This window comes from Rhizopus microsporus, assembly GCF_002708625.1.
Source record: "Rhizopus microsporus ATCC 52813 unplaced genomic scaffold scaffold_11, whole genome shotgun sequence".
Taxonomy (NCBI): Eukaryota; Fungi; Mucoromycota; class Mucoromycetes; order Mucorales; family Rhizopodaceae; genus Rhizopus; species Rhizopus microsporus.
Window position 1 is genome coordinate 152,918 of NW_019671926.1, and position 16,184 is coordinate 169,101.

General features: G+C 40.2%; 7 protein-coding genes across 7 annotated transcripts; 1 reads left to right on the plus strand and 6 right to left on the minus strand.

The window, feature by feature from the left end:
- On the minus strand, positions 1–1,672 carry RHIMIDRAFT_227797 (kinase-like protein; the record flags this gene model as incomplete). The annotated part of the gene is made up of 5 exons (XM_023607605.1): positions 1–349; positions 405–638; positions 698–776; positions 825–900; positions 951–1,672. 5 exons carry the CDS (start codon positions 1,670–1,672, stop codon positions 156–158), a joined length of 1,305 nt encoding a protein of 434 aa, XP_023464923.1. The 3' UTR covers positions 1–155.
- Positions 1,673–2,579: 907 nt separating this feature from the next.
- On the minus strand, positions 2,580–6,072 carry RHIMIDRAFT_227799 (uncharacterized protein). The gene is made up of 9 exons (XM_023607606.1): positions 5,994–6,072; positions 5,538–5,934; positions 4,905–5,479; positions 4,754–4,851; positions 4,599–4,704; positions 3,693–4,548; positions 3,415–3,633; positions 3,258–3,361; positions 2,580–3,209 (listed from the first exon to the last, which is right to left on the minus strand). Exons 1-9 carry the CDS (start codon positions 6,045–6,047, stop codon positions 2,967–2,969), a joined length of 2,652 nt encoding a protein of 883 aa, XP_023464924.1. The 5' UTR covers positions 6,048–6,072; the 3' UTR covers positions 2,580–2,966.
- Positions 2,590–2,938, plus strand: RHIMIDRAFT_238657 (uncharacterized protein; the record flags this gene model as incomplete). Its single annotated transcript, XM_023609011.1, has 2 exons — positions 2,590–2,838; positions 2,888–2,938. The coding sequence occupies 2 exons, from the start codon at positions 2,590–2,592 to the stop codon at positions 2,936–2,938; spliced, it is 300 nt and encodes a 99-aa protein (XP_023464925.1).
- A 692-nt stretch (positions 6,073–6,764) lies between the features above and the next one.
- Positions 6,765–8,593, minus strand: RHIMIDRAFT_227801 (uncharacterized protein; the record flags this gene model as incomplete). The annotated part of the gene is made up of 2 exons (XM_023607607.1): positions 7,269–8,593; positions 6,765–7,210 (listed from the first exon to the last, which is right to left on the minus strand). Exons 1-2 carry the CDS (start codon positions 8,530–8,532, stop codon positions 6,765–6,767), a joined length of 1,710 nt encoding a protein of 569 aa, XP_023464926.1. The 5' UTR covers positions 8,533–8,593.
- Positions 8,594–12,039: 3,446 nt separating this feature from the next.
- RHIMIDRAFT_192151 (A designed zinc finger protein bound To Dna) lies at positions 12,040–12,252 on the minus strand (the record flags this gene model as incomplete). Its single annotated transcript, XM_023605963.1, has 1 exon — positions 12,040–12,252. A coding segment is annotated over one exon (213 nt), but the record flags the coding sequence as incomplete, so codon positions are not given.
- A 2,022-nt stretch (positions 12,253–14,274) lies between these two features.
- On the minus strand, positions 14,275–14,499 carry RHIMIDRAFT_192604 (uncharacterized protein; the record flags this gene model as incomplete). The annotated part of the gene is made up of 1 exon (XM_023605975.1): positions 14,275–14,499. A coding segment is annotated over one exon (225 nt), but the record flags the coding sequence as incomplete, so codon positions are not given.
- Positions 14,500–15,357: 858 nt separating this feature from the next.
- RHIMIDRAFT_192324 (iron transporter biosynthesis regulating transcription factor) lies at positions 15,358–15,852 on the minus strand (the record flags this gene model as incomplete). Its single annotated transcript, XM_023605968.1, has 2 exons — positions 15,358–15,558; positions 15,742–15,852. Coding segments are annotated over 2 exons (312 nt in total), but the record flags the coding sequence as incomplete, so codon positions are not given.
- Positions 15,853–16,184: the final 332 nt, after the last annotated feature.

Consider the following 16,184-nt stretch of genomic DNA (forward strand, 5'->3'; position numbering starts at 1 on the left):
AAAAGTAAAGATAATCACTGTCATCTGTGCTCTTTTTCTTTTCAGTGATCCTTTACATTTGTCTATACGCACACACGTACATCAAGATTCACAATGTCCTTATTTCTTGCCCGATTATTCCGAACTTGTAACACAGGTAACACATTATACAGCATTTATTTACAAATCCATTCATGCTCAAGTGCTTCATGAGGTGTCATACGCTGATTGGGATCCCAAGTGAGACACCTTTGAACAAAGTCAACAAAGACGACATCTCTCGTCCTGAGTGCTTGGAAGAGTGATTTCGTATTTGGATATCTTTTTTTGCCTTTAGAATTAGGGGCAATACGTGGATGACCAGCAGCATCTATAAATGGATATAAGAAGGAGGGCTGATCATGTTTTTATGCTCTATATGTTACCAAAAAATAAATTCCGTCTTGAACATCCGTCAATCAAGTATCGATCAGGCACACCTAATACCTCCATGATACACGACAACTGTTCCTGTTCATTCTCTCCTGGGAATAAAGGAATACCAGTATACAGTTCAGCAATGATACATCCCAGACTCCACATGTCGATAGCCATATGATAGGACAATCCTAGTATAACCTCTGGTGATCTGTAGAATCGACTCTGAATGTAGGTATACACTATTGTTCTATTAAACATCCTGATCAAATTATCCCCTTTTCTTTCTTTCTTTCTTTACCCTTCTCTGTTTCGAAGCAACTACTGCCAAAGTCAATCACTTTGATCACACCTTTTGCAGGATGTTTCAACAAGATATTCTATTGACATGTCATTCATTTTGTTCTTATATATTTTATATTCATTACCTCAGGTTTTAAATCACAATGAATGACTTTATGATCATACAGCAACTTTAATGCCTTTAGTATCTGAGCAGTCATTCTAATCGGGTTGTTTGTTAATAAATATAAGTGTGTGTATGTCTTTCTTACTTTCTTATTAAACTTAAACTAAATCCTTGAAAATGATTACTCTTGATAAACTCATACAAGTTTATACTTAGACACTCGAACGCGATGCACAAATGTCCTCTGAACGAAAAATGATCAACCACTCGAATAGTACAACATTCATCATTTGGGTCCCACTCAGTCAGCTTCTTCAAGATGTTTAGCTCAGTGACCGCTTGAGCATGAAATCGCTTCTTGTTTCTGATCAGCTTTATAGCCACCATTTGTCCTGTCTTATGATCAAGGCACTTTACGACCTGACCAAATGACCCTTTACCAAGGATATCAATGATTTCATATTGATATGCAAGGTGATCCTGAAGGATAATCTTGTAATTGCCCTTTTCATCGTCGAATTCATTTTCCTCATATTTCCTCTTGGCATGCGATCCTACAAAGTAAACACAGGTATATGTTTGAATCTCTTCTTTTTCGTATCTTGACAGGTATTTTCCGTAATACTTTAGCGCTGTATACACACTTTTGGGGTATCGTGCTCCATTTTCAATTGTAGATTGCTTTTTCGGAAGTGATGACTTTCTCTCGCACGTTGCTGCCTTGGGCAGACTGGTCGTCCGTTTTGATGAAAGGCTAGTTGAGATGCTTTGGTGGAGTTTCAATGGGGGTTGAGCTATGGCAGTAGTAGCAGTAGTTGTGGCTGTTCTTGTTGCTGCTGTTGCTGTTGTTGTAAGGGGTATATTCATTTCTATAGGTTTGAGTTTCATAGGCGGTAATAGTTTGGTAGGTATGGGTGGTGGTGTTGCTAGGCTACCAGGTAAAGTCTAAAATACGTTGTTAATCCTTGGTTTACATTGCACACGTTTATAGATTTACCTTTCCTCGCTTTCGTCTAACGGATACTTTGCTTGTTTCTGTTTTCTGAACCAACAGCTTTTGATTTTCCTCTTGTTGCCTTTGCAGCTGCTCCTTTTGTTTTGCCAGGAACAGTGAATGTCTCTCACGTTGTATTTCTAGCGCCTTTATGTCCTGCTCAATCTCTGCTAGGTCACGACTAAACCTTCCTGCGTACTCTGGTGTCGGTTTCCTAGGCAAGATCAATGGTTTGGATGTCAAAGACGAAGAACGAAGCTGCTTAGGCACAGGCGGAACAGGTGGGATATGTACTGTGGATGACTGTAAGCTGCTGGACCGCGGTGGAGGTGAATAGGTAAAAGAGCGATTAGATGAGGATCGTTTGTGATAGCCCTGGTAGTCTGTTAAACTGTTTTCTATCTTATGGCCCAAAGATACACTTCTTTTAGGCACTGTTTCAGTCTTTTTAGTCAAGGGCACAGATGTGCCTGTCTCCTTTAATGACTTTGCTTTCCGAAGTGCTGTTGTCTTTTTATCTGAATACCCATCGAGCCAATCTTGCTGATCGCTATTCAAGAGGTCAACATAGGAAGCTTTCTTGTTCTTTGGATGTTGGTTCCAGTCAATAGAATAACGAGCACTTGATTTTCGAGGTAAACAAGGAGGAACATCTTGTCCAAGTGTACTTGATGAATGAGACATGGCCTAAAAAAAATGACCTTACAAAATTCATTTAATAAATTAAAAATTATGCTGTCTCAGCCAATCACACCTTTCTTTCCTCTTTTTTTTTTTTGTTTCTTTTGTTATGAATCCACTTGATCTAAGTAAATTTTCAATATCTTCCGATGAAGAAAAGTTGGCACAGGAACTGAAAGGCACACACCTTGTTATCAAAAAGACACTTCCTATGTTTTCAATAGAAGAAAACAAGACAACAAAACAAGAAACACAATACTTACCACAGCCCACTTGTAATGACAAGGACGACGGCTGGGGTGAAGGACCTCCTTCTTATACAGCGATATCACAAGGAACTTATTTTGGCTTCAACTCAGTATTGTATAATTCAACCATTAAAAAAGACAATTCAACCGCAGCACAAGAAGCGTTTAGTCGCTTCAAAGATAAGCCTGTATCATTCACAAGTCATCTGAATAAATAAATATATGTATATCTTTATTATTAGTTGTTCAGTCTCTTCATTTCTTCCTGAATCTTGCGATGTAAAACACACATGTAATCAACATAAGTTTGAACTTCGGCGTTGCGATCTTCAGACATCCAAGTAGAGAATAGGAATTCGACTGCATCCTTTTCTTGGCGAACGATAACAAGCCTCAGATACTTTTCTCTCTGAGATTGTAGCTGTCTGATGATATGATGAATCTTTTGTGATAAATCTGTATTGAATGCAGGTAAAGCAATCTAATAAAAGTGTCAGATATGTTTGTCATTGTTACACCGTTGTATTACCATATTTGGATCTATTTGATCCAATGTTGATATTCCAAACACCTCTTGTAAGAAATTCTGTGATATTTTCTGACCAAGCCAAAAGAATAAACTTGAGCCAGTATCTATTGCATATTAATATGTGCCTTTCATATATCATTTTTGATACAAGGCTTACCAACAAGATAGGCTCCATCTGCCTCTAATCGCTCATACGATGTGCGTATCATGCAAGGTAGTTTGACTTGTCCTTTCGTATCAATCGTTCCGTCTTCTGGGCGCAATTTGTGTAGTGCAAACATTCTGGGATATAATGTCCACACCAACTCTGTAACGCTTAGTGAATTAAATAGGCTCATACCAGCTGCTCTTGTATCAATGTTCATATCAATGCCCACTACATGAAAAAAAAAATGGTTGGCACAACTCCTACTACACTCTCCATTTATTTCTTACCTCCTCTCAGCACAGTCGATCGGATGGCGCCGTGTACATAGACAGGAAGCAGTTTGAAGGCCTCGGGTAGGATCAATTGACCAGGCGATGTAGAAGAAGCACAATTGTTACGATAGGCTGTTAGAATGTCTACACAGGCATCTGTCAATTTAGAGTGAATCTCCTTTCTGTTCTTCTGGAGGAGATTAAAGATAGCTTGCCTCAACACTACGCTCATTGTAGCATCTACATCGCCGTAACGGAAGACGTCCGATATTTGTGAAGTAGCAGTCAAGTGAAGATTGTGTACACGTACACGACGTCTGCCATCCCGTGTGGTATAGAGCAAAGCACACTGGAACGAGGCTCCGCGATTAAGATCTAGTTTACCATCGTGCTTCATCACAGCTACAAGAGCCTTGTCTTCATCTATACCTGCCAGATCCACATCGGTATAAGTACTCATGTGGCATGCACCATAGTGATCCATGACTTGTAATCCGTCAGAACATCGAACACGGAGCACACCATCGAACCCTGTCTCTCGGTGCAGATCGTGGTTCAGCTGGTAAAGCACGCTGTACTTGTCGCCCAATTTAAATCCAGGATAATAGCGCAGATCTCCCCCTGTCAGGTGTGATACCATACGGACGGTAGATAGATCCATATACTGAGATGGGAAGACCCATGTGTTGACACAGACACCATTCTTTACACACTCCTCTCCAAGTTGTTTGTATTTGTCGCTTTGTGGGGTTATCAAGTTCTTTTCCTTTTCTGTGCCGTACAGCGATTTATCATCACGAGGCTTCAACGCGTCAGGACCATAGTTGGGAAGGCATGTTTGGAAAATGTAGAGATGGCCACCTGTTTCTTTCTATAATGAAGCTATGAGCAAATTTAACATACATAGAGAACTCGGCTTACCAATGCTTGGAGGCCTCCTCGAACAGCAGATGTATATACAGATTCTGGTCTTATGGTATCTTTAAACATGTGTGGCAACGTATTCAACAGTTCTATAATAACATTTCTACAAAATAACTGTTAAAGCTCAAGAAACAACAGCTATTATTACTTACTTGGATTCCGCAGGATCGACCAAGAATCCATCTTGAAGAGGTACAAACATGTCTGCAATATCAGAAACAACAAGCATTTGAGCACTTGATAAGGAAGCCTAATGCTTTTGTTAGTCACATCTTTCCTTTCTCTCTTCTCTTTAATAATTACCGATAAATTATAAAACTGAACGTCCTTGTCAAATGTGATTATACCAATTCGATTCTTCATCTTTGCATTTCCATGATCATCATATAATGCTGTCTTTATTCCTTCACACACCGCTTGAAGCATACCACTCTGGATGGCCAAGACGGAAGCATCAATAGCAAAGACATACGTCAACGGAGCGGGTTGTCTGGTAGAGTAGTACTCCTTGGGTACTTCAAATTCAACCGTTCCATATCGTAGCTCGGGTCGCTCGTTCGCATCGATACGTCGACCGGACATATCGATATTGGCAAAATACCAAGACGGCACCTCATTCAGATGTGCACAGACATTACATTCAAATCTAGATCCTCCGTGAGTGAATTGGCACCAGGGGTTGATGTAAGCTCGACAACGGCTGCATCTGATCGGTCCATCCGGTCCATGATCTACAACCTGCACAGGTACTTCCTCTGGTTTATTTTTGGCTAAAGGTTGAATCACTAAACCCAATGGTAGTTTGGACTTGTCAGCGAGTTCTTTGCTGAATGGTATACGATCCATAGTTGAACGCATAAAGCGTGAGCTACAATTTCCTAATGAATGTCATCCATTGAGTCGTTCTTGTAGTGTGCTCTCTACTTTTTTTTTTACCTTGATCTAACGCAATAAACTGAGTTGTCGCGAGTGGCACACGATCTCTTTCTAATGTGCCAAAGAACTTGCCTTCAAATATCTCCTGATCTTGCTCCCTTACTTGAACCGGAGCAGGCATTTGATCAGGATCAATTCTGGGCCGAGGTTGAGTAGGTGGTCGAAGCTCGGGAGGTAAAGGCTGTTCTGAGTGAGTGTAAGGGGCATTGGTATAGCCTACACCAGCAGCAGCAGATGCATGAGGTCGAACGGGTGATGGTGTTCCTTGTAAAGGTGGCTGAAGGCTGTTTGGCCAAGGACCTTTCTGTGGGACAGGTGGAGTAGCTGTCGTGCTGGTAAGTTCAGGATTCACTGCATAGACACGACGTGGCTTGCCATGAATGGTTCCTTGTGGTGGCTACAGTTTAATAATGAGTTTTGAAGGTTCCTCCTTTTTTATAAGTGACAGTTGATTACCTGTGGCTGTAAGTTTAAGTTTTGCATAGGTGATATCAAGTTGGTTTGTGTCATAGGCTGTTGTTGTTGTTGTTGTTGTTGCATGGGAGAAGCCATCGGTTGTTGAGGTGAGCTCATTGGTCTCACCATGGGCTGAGAGATGGACGGTCTTTGCTGTGGATGAGGGACCATAGATGGTCGAGGATTCATCATTGGTGGTCTTTGTCCTGGAGGTACAGGTGCTGTTCCTACAACGGGTGGCATAGGAGGTCGCATTGGTCTTATTGGCTGTTGTGTGGTTGGCCTAATAGGTGCTCCTTTTTTTTATTATTATATATTTCGCGTACATTTTATAAATATAAAAGAATATCTTACCATTAGCCACTTGAACAGGTCGAATGGGTGGATTGGAAGCCATGTTTAAACTGCAAAGAAAAGAAAGAAATCGAAAACTGGCACTTTTATACCTCTTTTTGGAAAAAAAAAAATCCCGCCATTTGAACTCATTTGAGCAAGTAACCCTTATCATTTCATTCCGGTTCGTAAGGAGAAGAAAAAACTTACAATCGTTCATTTTGGAAAAGATTTGTTTGGAAAGTGTTTATCAACAAGATATGCGTATATATACATAATCTATAGCATCCATGACAACAGTAAAGGGATTATCGCCGTCTCTTTCTTAGTCGAGACACTTAACTCGTTCTAATTGGCAGAAATAACCACCGCAAATGAAATGCAAAAAAAAAAAAAAAAGAAAAGAAAAGAAAAATACGTTTATTTAAATGCGAAAAGCTAATAACTATCTGGCGCATGAAGGTCGCAGAGGCCTGGATTCTTTGCGCAATATTTAGGCTGAATCGGTTCACTGTTGATACCCCGAGCCTGTAAGCGATAGTTCCAGTCATGGAAACGTTCGGCAACTTCTTTAACAGTACGTCTGTTGTTATTTTCATCGTAGCTTCCGGACCAGAAAACTTCGGCTGCTGCTGCTGATCGTGGCCAGAGACGTCCTTCCAAGACAGTGTGGCCAGTTTGTTCAGACCACATGGCTGCTTCCCCACCAATGATTTTACCAAGAGAGCTTTCTGAAATACCCAAGGTCATGTCATAAGAATAAATTCGCTGCCAAGTTTTCACAGGAGCACACCAGGATCCTCCAGAGCCTCCATAATTGAACCTGTCATCTTCAGTTTCTGCTTGCAGAGGGCTGATGAACCTTTCATCATTGCCTACCCAGCCTAAAAAATGTGATTCCAATAGGTGAGACTCGTTGTAACAAAAAGAATATTAAATTACCTCCATGTCCACAATCAAGGTAAAAGTAGTCATACGAAGATACAATAACGTCATGGCCAAGGTCAGTATATTTCTTGGCAGGTGTGGTCCATATTTGAACAATCGTTTCTTTCGGATAACTACCGCCGTCCTTTAGAGGATCTTCCCAAATGATAGGCCTCTTCTTGCGATCGTTTATTACGAAATCCAGTAGTCTATTTGTCCAATTGAACCACAAATCCTTAGCCGTCATATTATGCTCATCCATATACTTTTTGACAGTTGCATCATCCTCCCAGCATTTACTATTGATTTCGTCACCTCCAGTATGATAAAGAGTATCGGGAAAGACATCAGTTCCCTCAGTGACAATGTCCTTGACCAACTGAAACGCTTCTTCATTCACGGGATTCAACTGACCGGCGGGGGGTTCTGCAGCATACTCTTCCCAAAATTTATCACGGCATGTCATGTAGTCTGGGTGGGATTCGCCAATGGAGCCCGTATGAGCAGGCATATCTAATTCAATGATCACACGTATACCACGCTCGTTACCATATTGTATAATATTTTGGATATCCTCGGGAGTGTATATTTCTTTATCGGAATAGGCTCCCTTTTCCGAAAGTTCGGGATGAGATTTAAGAAAGATGGGCCATGATTGCGAATCAGAGATATGCCAATGGAATACGTTCATCTTGTTGTAAGACTGTGCATCTAGTGTACGTAGGATGGACTGAACAGGATAAAAATTTCTTGATGTGTCCAGTAAGATACCACGGTGACCAAAAGCAGGATAATCCTTGATTTTTACAGAGTGCGCTACCAGCTGATCATCATCATCACCATCATCAGCAACTACCAACTGGGAAAAGGTCTCTAGCCCACGAAGCGCGCCTACCCAAGTAGGGGCTGTCAGCGTAGCATAACCACCGCCGCTTGGGATATGTAACTCATAGGATTCATCTACACCAATATCCAATTTGATTTGGTTGTCAGAAACCTGAAACAAAATACCCTGCAGTTCATTCAAGCTTTTATTAACAACCAGTCTGTTTGTCATTTTCTGAACTGGTGTCCATCGTTCGCTGATGATCAAATCTTTGTATCTAACTGCAGCCTTCGCAACATTAGGGTTTTGAATCCCTTCAAATCTAAAGGTGTCGGAAAGTGGTACACTAGCGCCAGCCCATTCTACTTGCTGTGGTATTGGGAAGAGAAATGTCTTTGCTTCAGAAACCTGTAAAAGCAATAGTGAAATGGCAATCAGAGATAGGGTCTTCATTAAGGCTATTAAAGAAAGAGAGAGAAATGAATGAAACAAGCCTTTAGAGTATTATAGTCAAACAAAGGAATGTAACTAACCATAGTACAGACATGCATATAGAAGACAATATCCCCCCTTACTGCTCAAAAAGAAGGGATCGCGTCACAAAGGTATGAGAGGGGTCTTCTCCACTGATATAACCCTCTTCCCCTTTCTTTTATGTAGACGTCAAAAGGCGCTTTATTAAGTCAGTATAGTATATACAGTATAACTACTTTAAAATAAAATGCATTGTATGACCTTGAAATCAGCTATGGAGCACCTTGAAGTCAAAAGCATCTCTAAAGGTATATAAAGAGAGATTCTCTGCATGATGATCTGTGAAACGAACTGCGAGAATTATACACTGAGATTTAGCTGATCTATTTCACAGCTTCAAATAATGTCTGGTTTACGTTTCCCTTTACATCAGAATAGTGCTGATCATGGTCTTTGTTTGCTACGCGCGATCTGACAAACGGAGTTCTGATCGAAGCACGTGATTCGTTGAGTTAGAGTATATATTTATTTCTGCAAAGCAAAGGTATTTATATTTTTTTCAACCGACGTTTACAGACTACGCATGTCGTTGAAGAAGGGCAGAATTAGACCACCAAAGAGAGCAGTAAGATAATACATAAATTAAAGACCTTTTCTTAATGATGTCTCTGTAGCCTGGTATTGACCAGACACAGGAATATGAAGAAGGGTTTGAAATCTTGAGCAATGCAATCATGGTCATATTCCAAAAACAAGCAAGAGAACTCTCTTATGAGCTACTTTACCGCACAGCATATAAATTGACCATGCGGCAGTTTGGCGAAAAATTATACCACGATGTTGAAAAGGTGATTGCAGACTACTTGGAAAAGACAGCGCAGGAAACGATTGTGCCTGCCTTTGTTCATACCAAGACAGATACAGCAGACGCTGGCGCTTCATTTCTAAAGACAGTAAAGCGTGTATGGGATGATTACACGACAGCAATTGAATTGATATTACAAGTTTTGACATATTTGGTATAAATGGAAATATTCATGCACGTATATATCTTAATTAAACCTGCGCTATTGTCTCGTAATAGAATGATAGATTGCCAAAATACAATTTACCAGGCGTATATGATATGGGATTGAACCTATTTCGAGATAAAGTCGTACGATCGGAGCAATACCCGATACAGAAACACCTTATATCAGCTATGCTCACCCAAATTCAGTTGGAACGTCAGGGCGATGTCATTGATCGAAGTGCAATACAGTCCGCAGTAACCATGTTGGCCGAACTCAAAGATCCGACAACAAATGGCACAGTGTATTCAGTGGATTTTGAAACTGAGTATTTAGAAAAGAGTGCCTCCTTTTATCAGATTGAAAGTGAAAAGCTAGTATCTTCTTATAATGCACCCGAATTTATGCGAAAAGTATGAAAAAAAAAAAAAAAAATGTTTGACGTCTATACTAAATATGGTATTTAAGGTGGAGAAACGACTTGAAGAAGAATATGAGAGAACGATTCACTGTTTGTCGATAACAACAGAAGCAAAGATTCGAAACATTGTTGAAACAGAACTTATTGCAAACAACATACATGGACTGATGGAGGTAAGGAATAGGGATGTTTATAAGAAATGTGCGTAGTCATTCCTTTTATTACTAGATGCAAAACTCAGGGTTAGAAAGCATGCTGGCTGCAGACAAGTATGAAGATCTCTTACGAATGTACAATTTATTTTCACGCGTTCCAGCTGGCCTGAACGAAATGAGAACGTTTATAAGCAAATATATCCTCACACTGGGCTCACAGATAAATCAGCATATTAACTCCGACTTGAAAATGGAAAAGGGATCAGGTCAGACCGCTATCCGTTGGGTGGAAGAAGTGTTGAGTCTACAGGAAAAGTTTGATAGGATTTTGGATCAGGCAGCGAACAAAGACAAGTCATTTCAAACAGTATTCAATGAAGCATTTGAGAGGTTCATTAATGAAAATCCGAAATCAGCAGAGTTTATTTCCTTGTTTATTGATGAAAACTTGAAGAAAGGATTGAAAGGAGTAAGTATAGTATTGATAGATAAGCACAGTAAAGTAAATATTTTCTTTTTTTTTCAGAAATCTGAAGACGAAGTAGATGATGTATTAGACAACACAATAACGCTGTTTAGATACTTGCAAGACAAAGATGTGTTTGAGCGTTATTATAAGCAACATTTGGCAAAACGATTATTACTAAATAGGAGTATATCTGATGATGCTGAAAGAAGCATGCTTTCCAAGTTAAAGGTAATATACTCTCTTATTTTGTATACATGTTTTCTAAAACGTTCATAGAGAGAATGTGGTTATCAATTTACGAATAAACTAGAAGGTATGTTCAATGATATCCGACTCTCTGCAGACATGAATGGACAATTCAAGGATCACCTTGAGAAAAACGATGAACGGCTTCCTCTGGATGTCTCTGTCACTGTGCTCACATCTACTTTTTGGCCCATGAACCTGTCAACCTCGCCTCGATGTACCATGCCTTCACAGCTACTCACGGCCTGTGAATCATTTGAAAAGTTCTATTTCGGTAGACACAACGGAAGACGGTTGACCTGGCAGCCTCAGATGGGTACAGCGGACGTGCGTGCTCATTTTACAAAGTCTAAACACCTTTTGAACATATCGACCTATGCGATGATGGTCCTACTGCAGTTCAATCAGCATGATAGTTTATCATGGAACGAACTCAAATCACTTACACAGATCGCCGATGCAGACCTAAGACGAACATTACAGTCACTGGCATGTACAAAATACAAAATCCTTATCAAATCATCCAAAGGACGAGACGTCTTGGACGATGATACATTTTCATTCAATGCTGGTTTTACATGCAATCTGACACGTATTAAGATACAGGCCGTAGCATCCAAAGTGGAAAACGATTCAGAACGAAAAAATACACAGGATAAAGTGGACGAAGAGCGTAAGCATCAAATTGAAGCAGCTATTGTTCGCATCATGAAGGACAGAAAGACGATGGAACACAATTTATTGATTGCAGAAGTAACAAAACAATTAAGCTCGCGATTTATGCCGAGTCCCTTGATGATTAAGAAAAGAATTGAAGCTTTAATTGACCGTGAATATCTCGAAAGAAGTACGGAAGATAGACGTGCATACCATTATTTAGCTTAACTAGCCTATTTAAATAAATTGGTTCAAAGAACGAATAATATAGAATAGGGTTCTTTTCATGTTGTTACATCTTATATGGTTCTTATTATTATTAGGACTAATAGACGTGTATTTGTATGTAGGTTGTATTTACATAAAGATGTAATATTTAATCTTTAAAATAATGCTTATAAATACTTTCTTTTTTCCACTAATGTTCCATGCAGCTTTGCTTGTTCCTTTGGTTGCTTTTATGTCTCTTTAATGCATCCAATCTAAAAAAAAAAATTAGAATTGGGGATTTTGCTTTTTTTGTAATCATTACCTTGAGAAGCTCTTTTTACATCCCTGACATTGATATGGCTTGTCACCGCCGTGAATCTTTGAATGTCTCTTGAGGTCATGATTTCGACTAAAAGCAGCGTTGCAAGCTGGGCAAACAAATGGGCGGTCATCTGTGTGTGTTCTTGAATGGCTTTTGAGATTATATAATCGAGCAAATGTCTTTCCACAATTAGGAAATAAGCATGGATAGACTGTTTGTGTTTGATTATTGATTGTAGTCGTGATAGGTGTAGCTGAAGCGTAAATGGACATGGCTGCACTTTGTGTATCGGCCAATGCAGGGTCACTTCGACGTCTCTTTAGATGTCCTCGGGCTAATAAAGTATATGGTCAATCCATGCTTTTTATAGGCTTACTTTTTTTTTATTCTTACCTGGTTGAGGCGTTGTTTGCTGTGATTGTGGTTGATGCGATTGTTGAGAGGCTTGATGGGCAACTGCAGCTACAGCAGCAGCGGCAGCAGCAGCAGCAGCAGCTACGTTATCGTTTCCGGAAGTGAAGGGGTTTGTCATGAAATAGGGATGATTGAGAATGGGTGTATTGGCAACGGGAGAACCACTTGCGTTATTACTGTTTTGTTGCTGTTGTTGTTGTTGCTGTTGCTGCTGCTGCTGTTGTTGTTGTTGTTGTTGCTGCTGCTGTTGTTGTTGTTGTTGGGCTAGGTGCTGTGTGTACAAAGCCAAGGCGGCGTCGGCAAAGTTAAGAGGGGCTGTGGAGGAGGCGGGACTAGATGAATAAGTGGGAAGTGTGGTCGAAGGATGTTCAGAGGGTGATGTGGCGGAAGCTGTGTCTGTAGTCGTAGGAGTATGCGGATGCTGAAGGTTTGTTGTGTCTGAAGTTTGTGTTAAGCTGGTATCTGTTGCTGTTGACTGTGTCGATTGTTGTGGTTCCTGTTGTTGTGGTGGTGTATGATGACTCGCGTTATTGGCTACTGTACCCAATAAAGCCTGAGACAAGAGAGCCTCAATAGCGTTCTGGTCCCCTTGTCTTGCTTTTTCGGATATTTTTAGTGCTACCTCGTTCCAGTCTGTGGTCTCCAAAAATCTCAGAGCCCTTTCATCCTTTTCATCTTTAGCCTGTTCAGATAGAGTTGCTGTTGCGCCCTTGACTTTCTTCTTGAGCCATTCTTGATCAACATATTTTGCAGCCAAAGTATTATCCCATCTCTGCTTCAACTGTTTACCTTTGCGGCCTGGAATGGTACTCGCAATTTCTTTCCAGCGACCGTACCCGTATTTTTTGATGCCCGCCAATAATAGGTCATCCTCTTCCTTTGTCCAGGCTCCTCTTTTATAATCCTGCGTTGCACTATCTTCACTGAGGTCAATTTCTTCTTGGTGAGGCGCTGAATAAATAATGCTCGCGTCAGGTGATTTTCCTTTATCATTCAATTTATCATCCTTTGCTGGAACTGTTGAAGATAGGCCAAGCAACTGAAGAGCGGTCGCAGCAGCAGCTTGGTCCAAGACGTCTTCAGCCTTTACTAGTTCATTATCGCTATTAGTTGTTACAGTTGCTTGTTCTGTTGTAGGTGGCGCAGGTAGTGAAGTGGTAGGTGTGCCTGAAAGTAATGCAGCTGCCAGGTCTGAATTTTCAATTGTTTTATTTTCCTCAATTGTCTTGGGTGGAGAAGGAGCCTCTGCAATGTGTTCGTCTAGAGTAGGCGATGGACGTTTATTGGCTCTTTTATCGTTGTAAGGTGATGAAGTAAATAAATGGACACGAGCCATATTTTAATAATTTGACCGGAGTTCTTGTTGAAAGGAAAAGCAATAAAAGAACCAAGCCTTCGAAAAAAAACTAAGCCTCGTTAAGTTTAGGAAAAAGGAAAAGGGCTAAAAAAAAGAATGCACCCTTCAAGAGAAAATTTTTTAACCTCTTTAACCAATCAGAATTATGCTGTCGTCATCCATGAGGAAATTTACTAAATGCACCCCTTTTCCATATAAAGAAATTTTATTGATCATCCTCTTGATGAGGTACAATGAATGCATGGTTTGAGGTTGGTATAGAAATGGAATGGTAATGTATTCTATGATGCTTGGATAATAATTGAGTTTGAAGCTTTAGTTGAAGTTCTTCCAGCTGCTTCTGTTGCTGTTTGTGTATCATGAGCGCATTCAATGTACTCTGAGGTAATTTCTTTTGAATATGACAAGTCGCTTCTTGATATGACACAGTAGCGGTGCGTTTTTCCAAATGTGATCGTATCTGTAATGACTCTAGCTTTTCACGGAGATGCTTATTTCTCTTTTCCAAATGTTTTATATATTCTACTGCTTTAAAAAGAACGGCACTTTTTGGTTGATTAGAATCTCTTAGAGAGGGAACAAGATCAGTCAATTCCTTAAACCGTGATTTAATTAGATTTCGTCTCTTTTGCTCAGATGCCACATGATTCTCTCTTTTTTCATCTTCCCCAAGTGTACTTCGATTGAATTTCTTCTTGAATGATCTATTATTGATTTCAGGTTCAAGTATTGGCCTTGATTTTGATGTAACAAAGGGAATTATTAATTGATCGCTTTGTTGTAAATAAATAGGTGATGGTGTTGATTCCTGAAAGTTGTTAACTCTTGTATAAAGTGAAAGTAGCTCAGCTTACTATAAAGCATGAATGTCAAATATCTTGTCTTTTATTTGTAGTTTACCCTCTATAGAATCTTGACTAGACGGTTCTTTTGTATTCATGTTGGAAAGAAAGAAGAGATGAAAGGGGCCGGAACATTGGATAAATGATAAATGTTCATAAGTAAGCAGAAATCAATACAATTAATTCTCCGCTATACGATTACCCCGCATTTAATTCGGGTCGTCAGGGATCCAAAAAAAAAAGATAAGACATATTTTTTATTCATATTATTTCTTATGAAGGCTAGCAGCCATAACATGATCAATATTTTGAAGCATAGCAGTTGTGCGACTAAGTAAACTAGTCAAGTTATTGACTTCACGCTTCAGTTCATTACGGTGTGCTTCCAGGACATGGCTATCCACAGGGTGGAACATATTGATAGGTGAACAAGGCAAGATGTCATCATGAGGAGCCATAGGAGGCGAAGGCAAATGAGGACGAGGAAGTTCAGGATTCAATAGACAGGCAATGTTATTCTTTGTAGGTCTCATAGGAGGCGAAGGCAAGTAATAGCGTTGTTGTTGCTGTTGAATCTCGGGCTCAATAGGTTCAGGTGAAGGCGAAGTAGCAGGAGAAGGTAGCAAGGGACGCAAATGTTCTCGTTTATCATCCGATTTAAGGGGTTGATAAACCATAGGCGGCTTGTGAGTAACCAAATTAGCTGCTGTGACTCTCTTGCGACGCTTGATGGTAGAACGTTTCATGGTCATCGGACGATGAACATTATGAAGCTTGAAATAAAGGCCACAAGCATTACAGATGGGTAGGCCAGCTTCATTTCGTCTCCAAAGTGGTGTTGTCGTAGTATGACAATTGGCACAAACGAAATCACCATTGTTACCGGATTCATTATTCAAAGGCTTTGGCATAGCGGAAGAAGAAGCAGGTTGAATGGCAATAGGTTGTTGAAGTTGCTGAGGTTGTTTATACTGAATAGGCTTGTGAGTGGCAGGGGCTAATAAGGGGGGTTGTTGACGAGGAACAAGGTTCTTTTGAAGTTGCTGCTGTTGACGTTGCTTTAATGAATTTCTCTTTAACCAAACAGGTCGACACGTATTACGGGCCTTGTAGTATAGGCCACAGGCATTACAGATAGCCTCACCAAGAGGAGATCGTCTCCACAAAGGAGTTGTGGTCGTACCACAGTTCGAACACGAGGTAACCACCGTACTTCCAATGTCCGATTTCGCAACACTGGAGTTGCTCGGCTCAATAATATGTTGATTATTGCTGGAAGAAGTAGTGACCTTTGCTTGTTCGAAGCCAACAGGCTGTTGGGCTTTGTTTACACACATATAATCAGCTGTCATTGACACTTGAGTCTTGGTGGACGGCTCTGACGGACATTTGTGACATGAATCAACGCTGGTAGCCGTTGATGGTTTGTTATAAAAGGGGGACTTTACAGTCATTTTGCAAATAAAAAGAAAAAGGGCTGAAGTTCTTTTTCTTTGTGTCTATTTACTGCTGTTGATTATTTGTTGTC

Excerpts from the sequence above, each read along its gene's own strand:
- RHIMIDRAFT_227799 (XM_023607606.1), bottom strand. The coding sequence starts at position 6,047 with ATGACACAAACCAACTTGATATCACCTATGCAAAACTTAAACTTACAG. Across the intron at positions 5,935-5,993 it reads ACTTAAACTTACAGCCACAG|CCACCACAAGGAACCATTCA; the intron begins GTAATCAACTGT and ends ATTAAACTGTAG. Across the intron at positions 3,210-3,257 it reads ATCAAATAGATCCAAATATG|ATTGCTTTACCTGCATTCAA; the intron begins GTAATACAACGG and ends CACTTTTATTAG.